We start from the raw sequence: 18,768 nt of genomic DNA on the forward strand, positions 1-18,768 counted from the left end.
ACACCTCAGGGAGAGGGAGATAGCAGGAGCTATTGTTGGGAGGGTTTCAATCATTCGCAGAGAGGCTGGGATGTGTTTGATCTTTGCATGGCCAAACATTTGTTGCAGACTGAGCATTGATGCTGCAGAGCACTTGTTTTTGTAAACCTCTGAACCACGCATGTGTTTGAGGAGCCACTATGTGCACAGGCAGCTAAGATTTACTGGTTGTTGGAGGAATTTGTTTGGCGGACATCTTCCTCCCTCATCTATCAATAAAGGTGAGCACGAAGAAGAAGCTTCTTCCTGATAGTGAGAGTCATGCCCTCCCACTCTCTCATTCTGGACCCACTCTACGATCCGTCTCGCTCAGATGATTTTGACCCTGGATGATTTCAGCACTTTGTGCTCGAAGATGGAGTGTTATCTCCCCACTCTGATCTCCTCCCCATCTTCCTCACTTAAGAAGTTCCATTGTAAAGAGCTGGGGGCCTTTGGGTGCTGTAAATCAGGCTGTGGAGGGGAGGGCAAGTCTCTCAAGGGAGTGGACGCACACTCCCAGAAACCTTCAGGTTGAGCTCATCCCACCTATTCTAATGTTGGAATTAAAGCCAGAGTCAGTGTCAAAGAAGGAGGCTCCAAAGGCCACGATCTCCCAATACTACCATGTCATCAGTGTGGCAGCACCTCCACAGGCAGGATTACAGAGAGACTTTTTTGAACCTCTGCAGAATGCAGCTTTCAGCCTCACACATCCGTGCATCTGTCACTGTCCACTTCCATTAGATTAATGAAAATATTGTATTTGTGCAAAATTATCAACTCAATGATCACACAACTACAGCCAGATCCAACCCCCCTACCACCTAAAACTGTCCCTTAAGAGAAAATGATGCTGTCCAAAGTAAGATTAAGAAAGCTTTTACTTTTAATTTTTTGCTGAAAGTGCGAGAATAAACAGGATCTATTTTAATTTACATATTATTTAACTGCACCACCCCTTTAAATTGATTTTTTAAAATGTAGTTTTTTTAGTTTTTGTGCACATCCTTGACCTAAAGAAGAACTTAATGTTTATCTAAAACTTAAGTTAAAATACTTGTACTCGCACTTAAAATGAAACAATGACTGCATTTCTCACTAATTCAAGTCACTTACAACTAACATTTCAGATGATTTACTTTAATGTTCACACTCACAATCTCCAGTGGAATAAAATGCTTTGTCTATTCTATAGACTGATTTCTAAGGTCATGACTGCCATCTGCTGGCATAACTGATGTATTACCAGTCTGTGAAGCATCTGCACAAATATGCTAAAAGACAAAAAACAAAAACTGAAATCTGCATTGACACAAAATAATTTATGTTCAATTTGTTGTAGATTACATGAACAGCATGGTCACAGGTGACAGAAAATAGAATAAAATAACACGACCCTTAAAATGCCACTCAGCACTAAATTTCTAGTCAGAATTGACTTCACTTCAGTCCTGAACAGAAAAACTGGTCGATGCTTTCATAAAAAAATCAAAGCAAAAAAAAAAATCTACAAGGATCATTTAAGAAATGCATGCAAATGATAAAAATACAAATAAAAATAGAAACAACTAATCATAGATAAAACACTAAAAGATACAAGTCGCAGTTTTTGTTTTGTTTCTTTCCAAAGTTGATGTCCATTTTTTTTTTTAAGCTGTTGGGAAGAAAAGAAGATTTTAAGATTCTAATGATGTCAAGACTGGTTTACTTTCAGAGGTCTGGCAAACTATTTCAACAATTGGAAAACATTTTTTGAAAAACATCAAAAACTAAAAGGGCAGGTCCCAAACTCCCTACAAACAACCGAAAAGCCTGATAGCAACAGTGCTACTTGTCTATGATTTATTAAAAAAAAGAAAATGGGGTCTAAAAAGGAAAAAGTATAAACGAAAATAAAACACATTTAAACTTTACAACCGATCTGAGTGAATTCATTGTTTACAGTCTGATTTAACTGCATGCAGGCCTGCACTTTGTCTCTACAAACAGAAGTCATCCATATTTACTGAAAGCAGTTGAGTTAAATGAGACATGAAATGAGGTGGCACTGCAGTCTGATCATGTTCAGTCATGGATAGGTCAGCGCTCCAAACGTATGGATAAAATCTATGTTGGCTTTTTTTTTTTTAAATGAATAGGATTTATTGGAGCCACTGTCACAGTCTCGGGATTAAAACATAAAGAGGTGGGAAATGTTAAATATGACAATTGATTTCTACATTTCTCAGATTTAAGAGAGCGTGCATTCGGAGTATTTCAAGTCTGAATACTATGCTCATCCGTTCCCCAAGTACTTCACAAAGGAAAAGGAAAAATAAATCTAATCAAATATTAACTGTTAAGAAAAAAAACGAGCATACAGTGGTTTAAAGGAAAAGTTACAGCAAAAATGGCTTTTATGATGGTATTCATTTTACAGAAGCATGTCAGGGAAACACCTCATTCTACAGGTGATTCCTACATCCACTGACTAAAAAAAAGGTCACTATCCACCGACTTTATAAAATCTGGGCTTCTATTAAACCTGTCCATCTTTACATTAATACAACTAACGGTTTTTGCTAATAAAAATCAGGACTAAATATCTTTAAAACAAAGTAGATTTCTGAGTATGTGCGCAAACAGGAGCTACACAACTAAGTAAATGCTGGATTAGTTGAAACCTTTAGTGTTTTTTTGTTTTTTGTTTTTACTATTTACATATTATTGATGACTGTTTCTCCAGTGATTAAAAGGTAGGAGGTTAAATTCATCGCTGAAGTTTTTTTTACAGATGAAAAAAAAAGAAAGTAATATCTATTCAAAATGAGACACTATCTGAAATCTTTCTCTATGACAACAACTTGGAACTGTAGATCTGTATACATTCATGTAACCTTAACGGGCGGGGTACTTTTTTCTTAAAGGTAGAACGTACCAGGAACCACCTACAAGCTTATTGCCTTCCAGCAGAAGAACAGAGGTGACAACCAGGACTTCACGCTAAAATGTTGGATGTTACAGTGGGTGCATCCAGATTAGAAAAAATACAAAAAGGGGGCAAAAATGGGGTTGAACTGGGATTAAATACATATTACGTGCAGCTAAAATCTTTTTTGGGTAGCAACTCCAAACAGATGCATTTGCAAACTTTCAAAACACATGTCAGTCCAGTCATTTCAGTTTTTGCTGTTGTAACCTGCTGTCCAAATTATTCCATCCCCTCCTGTTTGAGACATGAATTAAGTAAACAAAAAAAGAAAGAAAAAAAAGTACAAAGATCCAATATGAAGCTCCACAACTGAGCAGGTGAAAGCAAATTAAAGTTTGGTCGCCCTTGGATTAGGCTTTCTCTTTAGGTTGGGTGACTGTGTTGAGATGCAGACTGCTGTCAGGAAGCAATCAGACAGTCAGACGGTTGCTGGAGGGGTGTAAGGGACTCCAGGAAGCTGTATGGGTAGGAGCATCCTGGGAGTACTGGTTTTCCTCTTTGCTGACCCCAACTGTGCACAACCGTCGGTGTCTCAGCAGGCGGTCTGTCCGCGAGAAGTTCTTCAGTGAAGCAAAAAATAAAGTGTGATTCAGTTAGTGCTGTATTTTATAAATGGAGATTGTGCTAAATACAAACAATCCAAAAAAAAAAAAGTAGACTGACCTGATGGCAGCGATCACACTGGTACGGCTTCTCTCCGCTGTGCACCCTCTTGTGTCTGTCTAAGTGGTAGCGCTGAATAAACCGCATTTCACACGCATCGCAAGCAAAGGGCTTTTCCCCTGTAAGCAACCACATGTGTGGACCAGCTTTTCAGTTTTCGCTCAGATTTTAGTTTAATCTCATGACACATAGGAGCAGTGACAAAAAAACTAGATATGTTTTAAATCCCATGTACACAAAGCCATTGTTGGAGGAAATTATAAAGGTGACACTAATCTGTAGTTTTGCAACTTAAGCCTTAGTCACATGCACCCGTATGGGAAGGGGGGGCACCCGTACGGGTGCTGCAGGTTTTTGGGTTGAGAGAGGTGCGGTTGTATCTTAAAGGGAGAACAGGTGTGTCTTGCAGTTCCATTGTGGCTTGTGTGACCACCTTAAGGGACATTCATAAAAATGGATCATAAGGCGTTTGTAAAAAAACATAATAAACGCACTTATGATGTCCAAGCCCCAGATTGACCAAGGGCAAATGCTTTATACATGGGTGATACGCAAGTGACTGTAGGATCTCCCCACAAACTAAACTATCTTATTTCCTCATTTCTAACAGGTTTCCAGGCTGCACAAAGGGTGCAGCCTGGAAACCCTTGAAAAGCATTAGCGGGCTTCCTGCGCAGTGCGCAGCACTCGGGGGGAAAAAAGGAAAAATCCGTAAGACACATCTGCGTCTCCCCTACATCTCTCTTTTTACCCTTACATGTTGCTTAAGTTTTCACTACAACCTGCCTGTAGACAAAAAATGTCCACAAACAGTTTGGCCTCATGGGCTCACCGGGTTGTCTACAATCTTACATTTTTCTACGTCCAGGTTTGCCCATTTTTCACCCACAGACAGCCCGTATCCACCCCCAAAGACAGTTGGGACTAAGGCTTTAGCCTCACTGAATATGTGGAAGTGTTTAACCTTCAGCCACACTCATGTGAATCAATGTTCCTCAAGTGTTCACCTGTATGCGTGAGAATATGTCGCTTCAGGTGGTAGCTGCTCCGGAAAGCTCCATAACAGTGATCGCAGATGAAATTCTTCTGGACTTTCAGGGAGTTGTCATCATCCATTACAATCGGCGGCAGGATATGCTGCAAACATGAACACAACAAAGTTAAAGAAGGAAAAAAATCAAAATCACCTGATCTTGAGTCCTGGATTTGGAAAAATACTCACCTCCACTTTCTCTTTCACCTTGTTGGAGGACCCAGATTTTTTGTGCTTCTTCTTGGGTTGCATATTCTGGTTTGTCTGCATATCTTTACTCTCAATTATCCTTGATGAGTGATAATCTCCGTCTTTTCGGATTAGCTTTTGGGAAAAAAAAAACAGAACGTTAACTATTGGTACATAGACGGCTGAGAGAACTTGTTAGAAGAAGTTGATTTGTTGAAATAGCATCCAAAGTGTAATCACAACTACCAACAATCCATAACATTTGTTTTCTTTGCCATAGCCTCTCCTGATCAACTGATTAAGATCATGTATAATTGATAAAGTCTAGCGTTTTAACTGAAAAAAATGAGCTGATGGAGCCATGCTTCTCACCAGAGGTGGGCAGCTCCCGCCCGACTGGTTTCCCATGTGGCTGTGGTGGCCTTGTCCGTGGTGAACCTGGTGGCCGTGGTGGTTGTGGCCGTGCTGCGAGTGGTGGCTCTCAGGACTGGACCTGTGGCCCTGACCCAAGGATGACATCACCTTCTTCTGGCCTGGGATGTTGTTGGCCTGCATCAAGGCCATACTGGACAGCACCGCCTCGCAGCCCAGCAACCCAGCCTGGCAGCACAAACAACGCGTTAGAGCAAATAGAAAGGGGTGGAGGGGACAGGACTCCTACCAGAAACAAAGGGGGGGGACTTGGAGGTGAGGCTGAGCAATGCGAGTGACAGATTAATGCAACCATGATGGTGATTCTGGAGATGAAAAGACTTCCACTGACCCATTTCATATGGTCTCGAACTGAATTGTTGGAATGGTGTGTCATCGCCGAGGTTTGAATGCGTGTGTGTTTGAGGGGACAGGGGGGGCTTCGCTCAGGATGAGGGGAGACAAAAGAGATGAGACCACCCCCAAATCATCAGGGGCCAAAGCCTGAAAATAGAGGCATATGGAAATATATAACCAGATGTTGAAGACCTGAATTAATTTCTTCTGTCAGGTCAGAGAAAAAGATTGGCGCATGTCTCCTGTTGGTGTGTCTGACAAACACACAAAAAATGAATCAATTTGATGAAGAGTAAAGAAACCAAACAAAACCTAACATGAGAGCAGCAATGCTATACAATTTAAAAAGCTTTTTTTTATTACACATGAAAAAAAAACAGACTTAATTTGTGCCAGAAAATTATCATATCATCAACCCTAACCCCAGATATAATTATATATAAAGGTAAAAACCATATTTTGCTCTAACAAACTATATGGGGAAATGCGGAAACTGACTTTCACTGATTAAAAAAGTCTAACAAAGCTATCAGATTTAAACTAGAAAAACTGAAGGTCACTTTCCTCAACCCATCACCAGAAACTGCAACAGATGCTCAGCAATTCAGCTCTGATCAAAGAATAATACAAATTTACCACATAAAAACGGTCGACATTCAAAATCCTATCGCTGGGGGACTCCATGTCTAACAGAACATTCCAATAGCAAGGAATGAAGACCCTTAATATTTAAAAGGACCATGAAACTGCAGAATCTGACGGGTGTTTTATTTTTAAAGGCATATGGTCAAAGATACAATACCATAACATCAAAACTGATCTGCAAGAATTGATAGCTTGCAAAACGTTTGTCGTGTGAAAGTTAAACTTTGGTCTTGGAAATCTCACACACGTTTGGTGCTCCAACAAGTCCTGGAGAAGCTGTTAAAGTTTATGAAAGAAAAGAAAACTCTGTAGCCGAATGTTTTTCTGTCTGCCCAAGTATGTGCCTAACTAAAGTCACACATTTGTAAAACGTTAGATGTGCTGATAACAACATGAAGGCAATCTTGTGCAATGATGAAGAATTGTTTGTAAGGCAGTTAACATGACGAAATGCTTCGTCACAAGGTGCACAAACAAGGATGAAAAAACAATTTAATCATCAGAAATTGCTTTTACATTTGATATTTGGAAAAAAATACCAAGTCATTTAAAAAACGTCAACAACAAAACAAACAAAAAACAAGAACAACCAAAAAACAATCTGTTACTAGGGGAGAACTAAATTGCAAACTAACAAAAAATGAATATGATCAGTTTAAAGAAAATGTTTAAAATCAGACATAAAAAAAAGATGTGAGTGAGGCTACTAAAGAGACACATCCTGCTGAAGATGTTTACCACCTGAGTACTGAAAATATAGCAAAACACCGAGATATGATTGTAAGATGTTACACTTAACAATATAGAAGCTACACTAGTATTCAGATCTGATCCCAGAGCTGACAGCAAAACAAAGAATATAAATGATCTGAAAGTTTATTTTACGTATCTCAGAATTTAGGCTTAAAACAATGCTAATAACTACGAACTCTACTACATTTGATTAAACATTACGTGTGATTTCACGTGCAGCTTTTTCATAATTAATTAATATGGGGGTCGTTCGGTTTATGATTTTGAATTAGCAAGCACGATCAAACGGCGAGCTTAGCTTAAGCCTAGCAAGGAACAAATCTTCGGCGTTTTTGGCCGAAGAGAATAAATTTAAACACCTCAGGCTTTCGCGAGCACCTTCGGAAAACCACTTTACCAAGCCGACTGGACCCGAGCGGATCTGGATAGTTTTAGAGTCAGAACACAGACAGCAGCTAGCTAGCTAGTAGAGGTCTTGGGACAACTCTTGCATGGGAGAGCTGCACCCCCACCCCCACGCCAGACAACACAACAACAGCCAGCCAGGGCGTGCGAGCTCAACACCGACCTCATTATTAAGCCTCTCCGAGGAGGCAAAACCGTGACGAACGGAGGATTCAAAAACCTCTAGAAAACAGAAGGTCAAATGCGCTGCAATGTTGCCCGTTTACCTTTCGATTCCAAGTCCACCCAAAATACTATTTCTTGTCGCACTTCCAATTTTTTTTCAGTTTACAAACAGTGACAGGAAACACTAGCACCGGAAGTGCTCCCCAAGAAGAGTCCTAATTGGTCACGAATCCAGACACGTGACTAATGCAGACTCACCCCCATTTGCCAGGAAGGCACAGAAATAAATCGCATATTTCAAAAAGAAAGATTTACTTATTGTCTACAGTGCACTAAATTTGAAGACAATATACTAAACAAAATTAAGCGTTACAAAATAATTAACAATAATTAAAAACGAGTTTGTGTCCCTTTATGTAATGTTTTATTCATATTTTCAGGCAAATATAATAACAATAAAATCTTTACACGAAAAAATGCTACTCATTTACATAACAAGGCGAATCATTTATGGTATTTAAAGAGCAGCCTTTTAGAATAAAAAAAACACTTTTTCTGTCTTTCTGACTGTTGAAGAATTCGGATTGTTGTCAATATTGTATACTGTACATATCTTTGAGCCCTTGTAGTGTTCATTTAATCAGTAAAAAAGAAACTTTAACGAACATTCATGGAGCTCATAATATGAAACTTATTTGTAATTACCCTTTCTTCTTTTTCTTTGCCCTACACTTGATTAGTAATTTAAATATTCACTTATTCGCTCAAAGACCTTAATTAGTCAATATAATTAGCTATTTTAAGGAAAAAGCCATATTATCTTTCTAAAATGAAATTATTGACCTATGCTTAATTTCTGTTTTTCAGGTGTTTAACTAACACGTATCAACATATCTATAATTGTAATTTGATTCAAGTGCATAAATAGAAAAGGTGAAAATTAGCTATTTTTTGCGAACTACTCCCTTCCATTTTAGTCTAATTTGCAAAGGAATTTTGAAATAACTGAAATTATTTTGATAAAAACCACAATTTTAAAAGAAAAGGTTTGCGATTTTCTAATAGAATAGTTTTGTGCAATTTTTATTATTCTACATTTAATTCCATGGAATAATAACACAGTTATGAATGCATACATTGGATTTTCTTAAATCTAATTCTTAATTTCATTACTAACGATGTGAGAATGGTCATGAATATAACACTTTTCTACCTTGATTAAGACCCAAAGTGCTTTACAGTCACAGTTCCAGTCTCTCACTCACACACACATTCCCACACTGATAATGATCACAAACATTTTCCAAGTCGTTCTATTTCATCAAGGAAGAAGTCCATGTCTTTATGGCAAATATGAGGAGAGAACACAGTCACACGGAAAAAGTTCCCTAAGTCTCCGAGAGGTTGGTAGCCCACCATCATTGTTCCCTCTTTCATCATGCGTTCCTTAATGACTGGAGCAACCTTAGCAAAAACAAACAAAAAAAATGGATGAAAATTTTTTTTTACACAAAAGAGAAACTCTGAAAAACGTTACATTTAGTGTGTTTCAACATAAATGCAAAAACTTTAAAGTAGGTGATAATTAGAAATATTGCAAATGGACACCACTTATTTTGCTTGTGGGTTTTGGATACTTACTTTTGCCAATTTATCCTGGTAATCAGCATTTCCCTCCTTCCCTCTCAGACTTGGTGGTATGAACCAGAAGCACACATTTACAAACTCTGGCTGCTGTGAATACAACACACAACCATGGGGTTTCAGCATCTAACTAGAGAAAAAATACACTGTATACACCAAACATTGACTTACAGTGCTCACAAGCTGGAATCCATCTCTTTTCTTCATCTGTTCCAATAAATACCTGCATAAACAGGATTTACTTTTCCAGAGGAAAATTATGTGTTGAACTTACCTAAATTAACAATCTTTTTAATAACTCAGACTTAAAGAAATGTTTGAGCTGTATTTTGCAACAGACAGTCGTTGCTCAGTACAGTTTCTGGGTGATGTTTAAAATTGCTTGTTAGAAAGTTGAGAACTTCATATTTGTTAGCAATGTAAATACTCTCAACTCTTGTCATTGGTCATTTTTTTTACTGTGATAACTAATAAACAAAGATAACAAAGATAATAAACCAACATACATTTTAAAAGACAGAAATTCTTTACTTACCTCACATGAAGAAAAGCTTTATCCACACGATGCTCTAAGCCAGTGGAGCCGACAGCTTTCCACATCAACCACAGTTTCAGACAATCCACCTTGCGGCTGCACTGCACAGACTTATCCCCTATGTCTAGGTTTACATCGTAGAATTTGTCCTGCTGGAAGAGGTATGATGCGTTGGCACAGTTGCATCGTTTCAGGAGATTCTGGTAAACACAGAACGATCAAAAATTACAAATCTGTTTAATGAAAAACATGAAGGTTTATTTGCTTTACGGTGCAAAAACAAACCGTGGTATCCTGCAGCAGAAAGGCAGAACACTGGAGGCCGGCCAGCAGCATCTTATGAGGATTCCATGATACAGACTTTGCTCTTAAGCACACATAGATATACATACACAAAATGATCACATCTGCTGATCCCTGTAGATCTATTCTTGTAAAGTACACAGATTATATTGTTTTGGCCCACATTACCTCTCAACTCCTTTCATTAGGTGTCTATGCTGCTTGGAAAAGAGCACGCTTCCTCCCCACGCAGCCTAAAACAAGAGACGACAACAACAGAAATACACAGCAGGATTCTATATAACACATCAAAATGTGTATTTTTCCAATGGAAGACTTACATCAACGTGCATCCAGAGCTGGTGTTTGTCACAAACGTCAGCTATGCAATCCAGGGGGTCAAAGGATCCCAGCACTGTGGTGCCTGATGTGCAGCTCACTAGTAGTGGTACGAAACCCTTTGACAGCAGAAAATCACAAGAACACTTAAATTCTCAGATTTATAGTGCATTTAGTCCACTTCAACACCTGACATTCTTGAATTACCTGAGATTTAGCCAGCTCTATCTTTGCATCAAGATCCTCTGGAATCATGCGACCACTAAGAAAAGGGGGAAAATTGTTAAATTCACACAACAAAAGGGTTGAGTTTAATTTACTGAGTTTGATTTTGATCATTTAGAGCAAAGATAAACAATGTTTTTGTGTTCTTTAAGATCTCATGGTTATTTTTCCAACAAAGCCCTTTGCTTTTATAGTATTCTTATAGGATTTCCAAAACTATAATGGGAGTTGTAGCTGGTCTATATTGTGTAATTGGGTATTTTCTTCACACTTGGAAAGGAAACACTTAAGTCATTGTGAGTTAACACCATTTAAGTAAATGGAACTGAGGTTTTTAGCATGCTCCATGTATTTACTAAAATAATAACAACAATAAATTTGATGCAAGTTTTAGTTGACTTAATAAATCATGAATTGAAAAGACAATAACAATAATAATAAGTTAGAATAGTCTAAGAGCAGAAAAGGTAATCTAAGCCTCTGTGCTCTTAGCTTTCAAAAAAGATGTCTCTTACCCATCATCCACTTTTACTAAGATGACACTGTCTGTTCCAAAACCCAGATATGAAGCCCCTTTCTGTACAGAGTAATGGCTCTGTAAAACACAAGGAAACATTTGCTGGCATAAATCTTACAAAAATACAAAAACCTGTTCATAACATTTCTACAGATCTAACAGAACATGCAGGACTCCATGACTGCTCTGACCCCTGGGGATGAAAAGATGGCCAGTCGAGGAAGAGCCCACAGCCCCTTGGTCTTGACCTCTGGAAATAGTTTGTAGCGAGCAAGGTTCATGGCATACATGTTGGAGGTGGACCCTCCTGGGCAAAAAATGCCATCACCATCCGTCCATCCCACCAGCTGACGCAATGCTTTGAGAACCTCAGTCTCCATCAGCACAAAGACAGGTGCCACTTCGTAGGTGAAGCTGTCGGTCACAACAACATGTGAAAAATTACTCAGGATTTCAGTACTAGTGTTTTGGTAGATTTAACTTCATTCAAATTGGATTTCAAACAATCCCATAGGGGATTATGACTTTTTCTTTATAGTTTTTTTTCACACGAGACAATGCATTATAACAACCTATACCTACCTGAAGCAGTTACAGCATATTTTCTCTGAGATGGTTTAGATCCCACATAGTTTTACTTGAGACAGGTTTTATATACGGCTTTGTTTTGAGAATTTCAGTTTCCGATTCTAAGTCAGTCTTTGAATAAATCATGTCTTTGGGGCAAAAACAAACACACACTTGCAGTGGAATATCAGATACATAGATTTGCTGTTAGTTTTACTGATAAACTAAAATGAAAAATTCTGTTGGAACTGAAGAATAAGGACAAAACCTGCCCTGGGAAAATAAACTTTTTAAAAGTTGGAAGCTATATTTTTATCAGTCTTATGAATAACAATGCAGGACTGATACTGAAAACTGCGGGTATTGCATTTTACAGATTTAGTTAAAGCATTTGGTTTGTTATCTTGATCAGTGAAGTGATGTAAAGGACGAACACCTGTGGGATGACTCTGCTGAACGAATACTGTTATATAAGGACCTGTTAAGACACTTGAACTTTGTGTTTCTGCCTTGCTAAGGAATTCCCATCAGAGCTGCAGTGGTAGTGTACAGTTCAAGGCTTACCACTCAGATCTCCTATACACTAAAGCCACATAGAGTCTTCAATTTTTGGGGTTTATAAACCATTTTGTTTGGATTCTGATTATGCTGGGAAAATGTAAAGCTTTACTTTCTTTTCGTAAACGTTTCCATCGTTAGAGCTTGCAAGAGTGAAGGTTGTGTTCGCTCTGCAATAACCGGATTAGAAACAATCAAGTCTGGCATCAAAAAACAAAAACACTTTAAAAATGTATCATTTAAAACTGGCTTTTATTCAAAGGTTTCGACTATCAGTTACTGACATTATCAGAAATTTTGAAGCCCTCCATAATTTTAATGACTATTTACTGATATTTCTTACAGGTTAGTGTTGAGGGCCTCAGTAAGGAAGCGTCCAGCCAGAGAATGATAATCCACCCCACCAAACTGCTGATTGAAGAAGTGTGGGTGACCTGAAATATACAATAAAACAGAGTCATCAATCGAAAAAGAAGAAGAAATAGAGCTGACTTTATTTTGCAGTTACTGTGATTCTTACTCGTCTTAATGCTGTACTTTGCAACATCTCTGACTCTCTGCAGGAGCCTGTCTTGTGACTCTCCCGTGTCTCTCAGCTGCAGATCCAGCAGCAGAGCCAGACTCTCAGGCTCTCTCCACTCACACACCTGCATAAGCAGTTCATGGATTACCAGCTTTGCTCCCAACGGCAACTGTAACACGATCCGTAAGACACTTAAAAGCTTCAAAGGGCACCTTTTCTTCAGCATCTGTTCCCTTGCGGAGCACCTCTTCCACTATAATTTTGAAGGCCTCATTCAAGAAGAGCTGGCCTTCTGCGTGATCAATAAGAGGCTGAGTTAAATCCCGGAGGGCTGGTTCCAAAGTCCCTCCATCTGCTGTTGATGCAATAGTTTAAACAGAAACACTTAAGATTAAGGGGCTGCTGTCCAACATAAACAGGCAGATGTTACACACTGTACTTACAGGAGAACGGAGATGTTTTTGCCATCGGTATGCTCTAAAATGAGTCCAAAATCTCTGCTGCCGTTTGATACCAGCCACACAGATGGTGGAAAATGGCTGCAACAGAAGAGTGAGGAGTAGGCTGGACTCAACCTTTGTCCTGCACCAGAAGTTAATTAATGTTGTCTGACACGATTGTAGAGTGTGGGAAAACCAAACAAGAATGCTGTGATTCATTTTGAAAGGGCATTAAAAAAAACAAAAAAACTTATTTTAGCTAACTAAGTGAAGCTTTCACTTTCATGAAGAACCAAGAGCATCTTAGGAGCCGACACATTAAATTTCAGAGATGAAAATGAGTAATTACTGTGACTACATTACAAATACTTTTGAATTGTACAGTTGGAGTGAAAGTACTAGTGCTTAAGACTTCCTCATATCCTGATAAGGACCAAGATGAAGACACATTTTTCAGGGCAAAAGCAAATATGAATCTGTACAGGTTGGGATGTAAAATAAACATTAAAAAAATATAAAGAAAGTAGAAGTGATCAAATCATGACTGACTTATTAAAAACCCTAAAAAATATTAAATCTATTGCAAATAAAAACCAGCCTGAAAATTAAAGAAAGTTGTAGTAACTGATAAAGGATGTCCCACAGTTTGGATTAGTCATTGGCTTGAAAGTTGCGATTAAAAACAATATATTATCAAACTATCATTGATATCTTGTTCTTTTGAACCCTTTTTTTATTGAAAAGTGAAAGATTTAGTTTGGTGTACAATTTACTTTCATTGTCTATATTTCCTCTTTCCTAATCTAAATTTTTTTAAAAGTTATTTTGATTTGAAAAGCAGGACTTTTTTCTGATCACACACATCTTGCAATGCTAAATAGAAACTTTTCAATAGTGTATAAAACAGTTATATGAAACTCACACACTTGCAAAAATAAAACACAATTTATTCCTCTAATTAAGCAGTGATATCAAAAGGAAAACTTTAAATGTAGAAAATTGCCTGTAAAATAAAGTTTTATCATACAATCTTTAATTTTGTACCCAAAACAATACGTAGAGAGAAATTACGACTTTCATGCATTTTCAATGCATGTATACAAGTCGAGAAAAATGTCATAATAAATTGTATTCTAGCAAATGTCAAGTAAGTAGTCTGGTGAACTTCTGATGTGAAGATAAACATGATTTCTCTAAACATGTTCTTCGTCTGTCTCCAGTAGAAAGGCGATATTTTCAGGAGCGAGATCGAAGTTCTTCTGACTGAGGAGGGAGTGCAGGCGAGCAGCGGTGGCCTCCTCTCTTTGACTGTGGCGCCAGTAGCGCAGCATGTGGAAGACTCGCTCCGAATGCTGAGAATGGTCCTCCTCTATTTGCTCCAGCTTCACAGATGGGACGCCCAGAGCCAGTCGTCCAATCTCCCTCCAAGACCTGCCGATGGCTTGAGCGACCATCATCAGCTGCTTCTCCTTCACTAAGGCACAGCCTGTTAGAGGGACAGCAACGGAGATTGTTGGTGATGGTTTTAGCATCAAAGAATAACCTGATGAAAGCATATCTCACCATTGCTGCAAATCTTTTTAGGTGGATCTTGTGATTCAGGAGCTCCTTTTCGCCTTTTTGATACGTTGTTTTCGACTTCTAAATCAAAGATTTATTCTTTTAGGACGAAATATGTATATTTTTTTGAAAAGTGGCTGGTAAAAATAGGTAGATCTATATTTGTTGGTACCTGGAGACACTGAGTTGGCCTGCAGCTCCTGAACAGAGGCGAGCAGTGGGAAGGTCTCCTGGAGAGCCTGATCCTTCAGCAGCTCCAGCAGACCTTGTGCTGCCGTGGGACCTCTCTGGATGATCTGATCCAGAAGTTCTGTCACCTTTTCACTGGGAACACGGCAGGATTTCACCAGCTGGTATCCGTGAGGAGACAGCAGACTGCGAGCGTCTGCATGCTGCAGAACAAAATCTGCATCTGCGCTGAGAATTTCGATCAGCTTCACTTTAAGGCGTCTGATCACTTGGACTAGTGTTAGGGGTTCTTCACTCATGGCTCAATGTTTCGGTGTTTTAACACCCGATAAGAAACGTTAGATTAACAAATACCTGTATATATATATATTTGTCAAGAGGAAATATCGTCAGCAGAAACTCTTAGCGAATGTCAACATAAAGGATGCAGAGTTTTGCCACTTCTTCGGGTAAGGGGATTTCACTTTACTTTGCTATGAAAATAAGCATCGTTAAAAAAATAAAAATAGAACTAAGTTACTGCTGTATGAATATCCACGTTCACTGCATCATTTCACACATTTATCTAAAATTGGTCGAATTACATGTTTTCAGCTCCACAATATCATCATCATGATCCTCATTCTTCAGGAGCGGTGCGAAACAAAACACGTAATCGTGTTATCGTCCACCTCCATAAACATTTGGTCTCCTGGAATAAGGACGGGGGTTCTTTCTAAGCGAAATTAGCTTTCAAAATAAAATCTTACTTCGCTAAAACATCATCACTTTCGTGTTTCTTTCTCCCTGTTTTTCCGCATACAGCGTCCTTTCTTTTTCTTCTTCGCGCTCCGCCACACGTCCCAATTGTGTGCTTCCACCTAGTGGACAGATGGATTCACGGCATCAAACCTTGGCGTTTTAGTGACATCTGGTGGGGAAACCGATAAACTGCAGGTTGGAAATCTTTAAAATTTTATTTAACATTTTAGACCACATGAAAAATATGTCATGATGACATAATATTACAATTTTATTAAAGGTTTTTGTTAAGTTTTTTTTACAACTAGCATCTTTGTGGAGCATTTTTATTTCCTTCAGTGGAAACAATGGTTTGAATGTCACAATAAATGTTTGACACTTTTACTCTTTTCGACTGAGAAAAAGAAGAGTCACTGCTTGAATACCAAATATATATTTCTTGTCATCTTCCTGTGTGTGCAAAATGTCAGATTTACCATATATCCAAGTTTAGGTTCTTTGACTCTAACCGTGTAATACTATCAGAAATCCGTGGTCACGTCTGCTAAACCTTTTTACTCAGGTTCAGCAGTGGGAAATGACAAATCAATACCTTTTTCAAGGACAGGTATTTGCTCTGAGTGAGAGGAAAGCCTCTGGAGCCCATTTTATCCACACACAGTATATACTGTGACTCACTGTGTGTATTAGCTCTATGAATAAATCCAGCTTCCTCTCTGCCCACAGTGGGAGGAGAAAACAACGATTCATTTATTCTTGTTATTTATTTTCCCCACCCGGGCAGGAGTGCTGTACAAGAGAGGAATGCACACTTCATCTGCCTTTATGACCTTTATGCACTTCTACTGACTTTATCACAAGATAAATTTGAATCCCACTCAGTCTTTATGTAGAAAATGCACAGGGCTGAAGAGAAAAGGCAAAAATGCGGCAGTCTACTTCCATAGGAAAATGTTTTCAACTCCACATGCTACACTGAACACTCAGCAGGCATCATATTATTGCAGCCCAAGTGGGGCATGTTCTGCACAGAACATTACATTGAACTTAGTTAGCAGCTGATCAAGCAGAATCCTACTCGCAGCCTTGCTTCCATCCAGGTTTCTTTTTTTTAATCTCCCCTCGTACTTGTGAATGGCACAATAGCTCACTCTCTCAGCATGTGGTGATAGAGAATGATGCATTTTCTGGGTGAGCTGCTCAAACTCCATTTTCCACAGAATCTGCACCTGGAAAATTAGGATTTTTGTTTCCTTACACAGATGGGTGTGTGCACATGTGTGCCCAACAAAGCATGTGTACAAGTCAAGAGCAAGCCAGTGTAGCATGAAAAATAGTGTCTTTTTTGTTGCTGTCTTTGGTTTGAACAAATAGAAATTGGTATTATTTTGTGAATCAATTGCAAAAACACACAACAAGAATTTGGGTAATAAAAAATAAATAAATAAATAAATAAGAAACCTGCATTAAAATGTGCCTATCTGAAATAAAAGATTCATACTTTTACCATAACATAAATTTTGCATATATATTTTATTAATTTTTCTCAGATATGACTCAACATTTGCAGGAGTTCTGAAAGTCCCACTCTGATAATCTTTTTGATCTATTTTAAAACCATTACCAGTGGCCTCTTTATTATTATAATTATGATTACATAGTTTTTAGATAAAAAAACCCCAAAAAGTCGTTTTTTAGGACATAGTTTCTGCAGAGTAGTTCATTAGAAATGTGCCTCTGAGTTGCTGTGAAGTAACCCAGAATCAGAATCAGAATCAGAATCAGAATCAGAAATAGAATCCTTTATTGTCATTGTACATGGTGACACAATGAAATTGTAGCAGCCTTGGAGTGGTGAAGATAAGATAAATAAAACAAAACAAAACAAAATAAAATAAAATAAAGTAAAATAAAATAAAATAAAATAAAATAAAATAAAATAAAATAAAATAAAATAAAATAAAATAAAATAAAATAAAATAAAATAAAATACTGTAATTCACATCTCTAATCAAAAAATGTACAATATGTAAAGAAAGAATTAAATATTAAATACGTATGAACAAAATAGAATGGAATGAGTTGAGTTGCAGTGAGCGCATTGTAATAAATATTGTGTGTTACTGCACAGAGACCCAGTTATTGCACAGAAGTCAGTTATTGCACACATGCGTAGTAGTCAGTAATTTAGTGTTTGTAAAAAGTGTGTGTATTCCGTATAGTGATTGACTGTGGAAAAAAGCTGTTCCGTAGTCTGTTTGTCCTGGTTCTGATGAACCTCTACCTCCTGCCAGAGGGCAGCACTTCAAACAGGGGGAAAGCAGGATGGGTGGAGTCAGTGGTGATGCTAGTTACTCTGCTGAGGCAGCGTGACTGGTAGATATCCTTCAGTGAGGGGAGAGGGCAGCCGATGATCCTCTGCGCTGTCTTTTCCACTCTCTGGAGTTCTACCATTCTGCTTCAGTGCAGTGGGAGAACCACACTGTGATGCATTAGGACTGGATGCTCTTGATGGTTGAGCGGTAGAAGGTTACCAGCAGATCCTGGCTCACATTGTTCTTCCTGAGCCTTCTCAGGAAGGACAAGCGCTGCTGTGCCTTCCTGATGACAGCCATGGTGTTGATAGACCATGTGAGGTCAGCAGAGATGGTGGTGCCCAGGAGGGTGAAGCTGTGGACCCTCTCCACACAGTTTCCGTTGATGTAGAGTGGAGGTGGATCTGCTCTGTTCTTCCTGAAGTCCAGGATGATCTCCTCGGTCTTGGTGGTGTTCAGGATGAGGTTATTAGCCTGACACCACCTGGACAGTTTCAGGACTTCATCTCTGTGGCCCGTCTCATCATCCCCTGAGATCAACCCCACCACAGTAGTATCGTCTGCAAACTTCACTATAATGTTGCTGACGTGGGCTGGTCTGCAGTCTGTTGTGTACAGTGTGTACAGCAGAGGACTCACTACACATCCCTGGAGGGAGCCTGTGCTCAGCATCCGGGTGGAGGAGAAGTAGGGTCCGAGTTTGACTGTCTGTGGTCTGTT

The 18,768-nt window shown here is 38.7% G+C and overlaps 3 protein-coding genes across 5 annotated transcripts; all 3 read right to left on the reverse strand.

Moving 5' to 3' along the window:
• Nucleotides 1–1,322: 1,322 nt before the first annotated feature.
• On the reverse strand, nucleotides 1,323–7,842 carry LOC101175400 (zinc finger protein 740). Of its 3 annotated transcripts, none has more exons than XM_020704676.2 (7): nucleotides 7,715–7,835; nucleotides 5,641–5,792; nucleotides 5,250–5,477; nucleotides 4,878–5,012; nucleotides 4,663–4,792; nucleotides 3,656–3,774; nucleotides 1,323–3,552 (listed from the first exon to the last, which is right to left on the reverse strand). In XM_020704676.2, the coding sequence occupies exons 2-7, from the start codon at nucleotides 5,683–5,685 to the stop codon at nucleotides 3,403–3,405; spliced, it is 807 nt and encodes a 268-aa protein (XP_020560335.1). In that variant the 5' UTR covers nucleotides 5,686–5,792; nucleotides 7,715–7,835; the 3' UTR covers nucleotides 1,323–3,402. The 3 variants fall into 3 exon arrangements, with proteins under 3 accessions (XP_020560335.1, XP_020560336.1, XP_020560337.1); XM_020704677.2 differs by lacking the exon at nucleotides 7,715–7,835 and adding an exon at nucleotides 7,403–7,602; XM_020704678.2 differs by lacking the exon at nucleotides 5,641–5,792 and having other exon boundaries at nucleotides 7,715–7,842.
• Nucleotides 7,843–8,020: 178 nt separating this feature from the next.
• Nucleotides 8,021–13,551, reverse strand: csad (cysteine sulfinic acid decarboxylase). The gene is made up of 14 exons (XM_011477121.3): nucleotides 13,247–13,551; nucleotides 13,016–13,158; nucleotides 12,801–12,927; nucleotides 12,624–12,714; nucleotides 11,347–11,569; nucleotides 11,154–11,233; nucleotides 10,621–10,675; nucleotides 10,416–10,532; nucleotides 10,264–10,328; nucleotides 10,078–10,159; nucleotides 9,793–9,992; nucleotides 9,429–9,480; nucleotides 9,255–9,347; nucleotides 8,021–9,077 (listed from the first exon to the last, which is right to left on the reverse strand). The coding sequence occupies exons 1-14, from the start codon at nucleotides 13,269–13,271 to the stop codon at nucleotides 8,904–8,906; spliced, it is 1,527 nt and encodes a 508-aa protein (XP_011475423.1). The 5' UTR covers nucleotides 13,272–13,551; the 3' UTR covers nucleotides 8,021–8,903.
• A 618-nt stretch (nucleotides 13,552–14,169) lies between these two features.
• LOC101175650 lies at nucleotides 14,170–15,882 on the reverse strand. Its single transcript, XM_004070473.4, has 3 exons — nucleotides 14,976–15,882; nucleotides 14,807–14,884; nucleotides 14,170–14,729 (listed from the first exon to the last, which is right to left on the reverse strand). The coding sequence occupies exons 1-3, from the start codon at nucleotides 15,289–15,291 to the stop codon at nucleotides 14,437–14,439; spliced, it is 687 nt and encodes a 228-aa protein (XP_004070521.1). The 5' UTR covers nucleotides 15,292–15,882; the 3' UTR covers nucleotides 14,170–14,436.
• Nucleotides 15,883–18,768: the final 2,886 nt, after the last annotated feature.

This window comes from Oryzias latipes, chromosome 7 (assembly GCF_002234675.1).
Source record: "Oryzias latipes chromosome 7, ASM223467v1".
Classification (NCBI taxonomy): Eukaryota; Metazoa; Chordata; class Actinopteri; order Beloniformes; family Adrianichthyidae; genus Oryzias; species Oryzias latipes.

What these genes read in the sequence shown, in the direction of transcription:
- LOC101175400 (XM_020704676.2), bottom strand. Translation starts at nt 5,685, where the DNA reads ATGACACACCATTCCAACAATTCAGTTCGAGACCATATGAAATGG. An exon ending in TTCGAGACCATATGAAATGG is followed by an intron (nt 5,478 to 5,640) that starts GTCAGTGGAAGT and finishes TTGTGCTGCCAG; the next exon opens with GCTGGGTTGCTGGGCTGCGA. An exon ending in ACATATTCTCACGCATACAG is followed by an intron (nt 3,775 to 4,662) that starts GTGAACACTTGA and finishes GGTTGCTTACAG; the next exon opens with GGGAAAAGCCCTTTGCTTGC.
- LOC101175650 (XM_004070473.4), bottom strand. Translation starts at nt 15,291, where the DNA reads ATGAGTGAAGAACCCCTAACACTAGTCCAAGTGATCAGACGCCTTAAA. An exon ending in GGCCAACTCAGTGTCTCCAG is followed by an intron (nt 14,885 to 14,975) that starts GTACCAACAAAT and finishes TCTTTGATTTAG; the next exon opens with AAGTCGAAAACAACGTATCA. An exon ending in TAAAAAGATTTGCAGCAATG is followed by an intron (nt 14,730 to 14,806) that starts GTGAGATATGCT and finishes TCCCTCTAACAG; the next exon opens with GCTGTGCCTTAGTGAAGGAG.
- csad (XM_011477121.3), bottom strand. Translation starts at nt 13,271, where the DNA reads ATGGCAAAAACATCTCCGTTCTCCT. An exon ending in AAAAACATCTCCGTTCTCCT is followed by an intron (nt 13,159 to 13,246) that starts GTAAGTACAGTG and finishes TTGCATCAACAG; the next exon opens with CAGATGGAGGGACTTTGGAA. An exon ending in ACCAGGATAAATTGGCAAAA is followed by an intron (nt 9,078 to 9,254) that starts GTAAGTATCCAA and finishes GTTTTTGCTAAG; the next exon opens with GTTGCTCCAGTCATTAAGGA.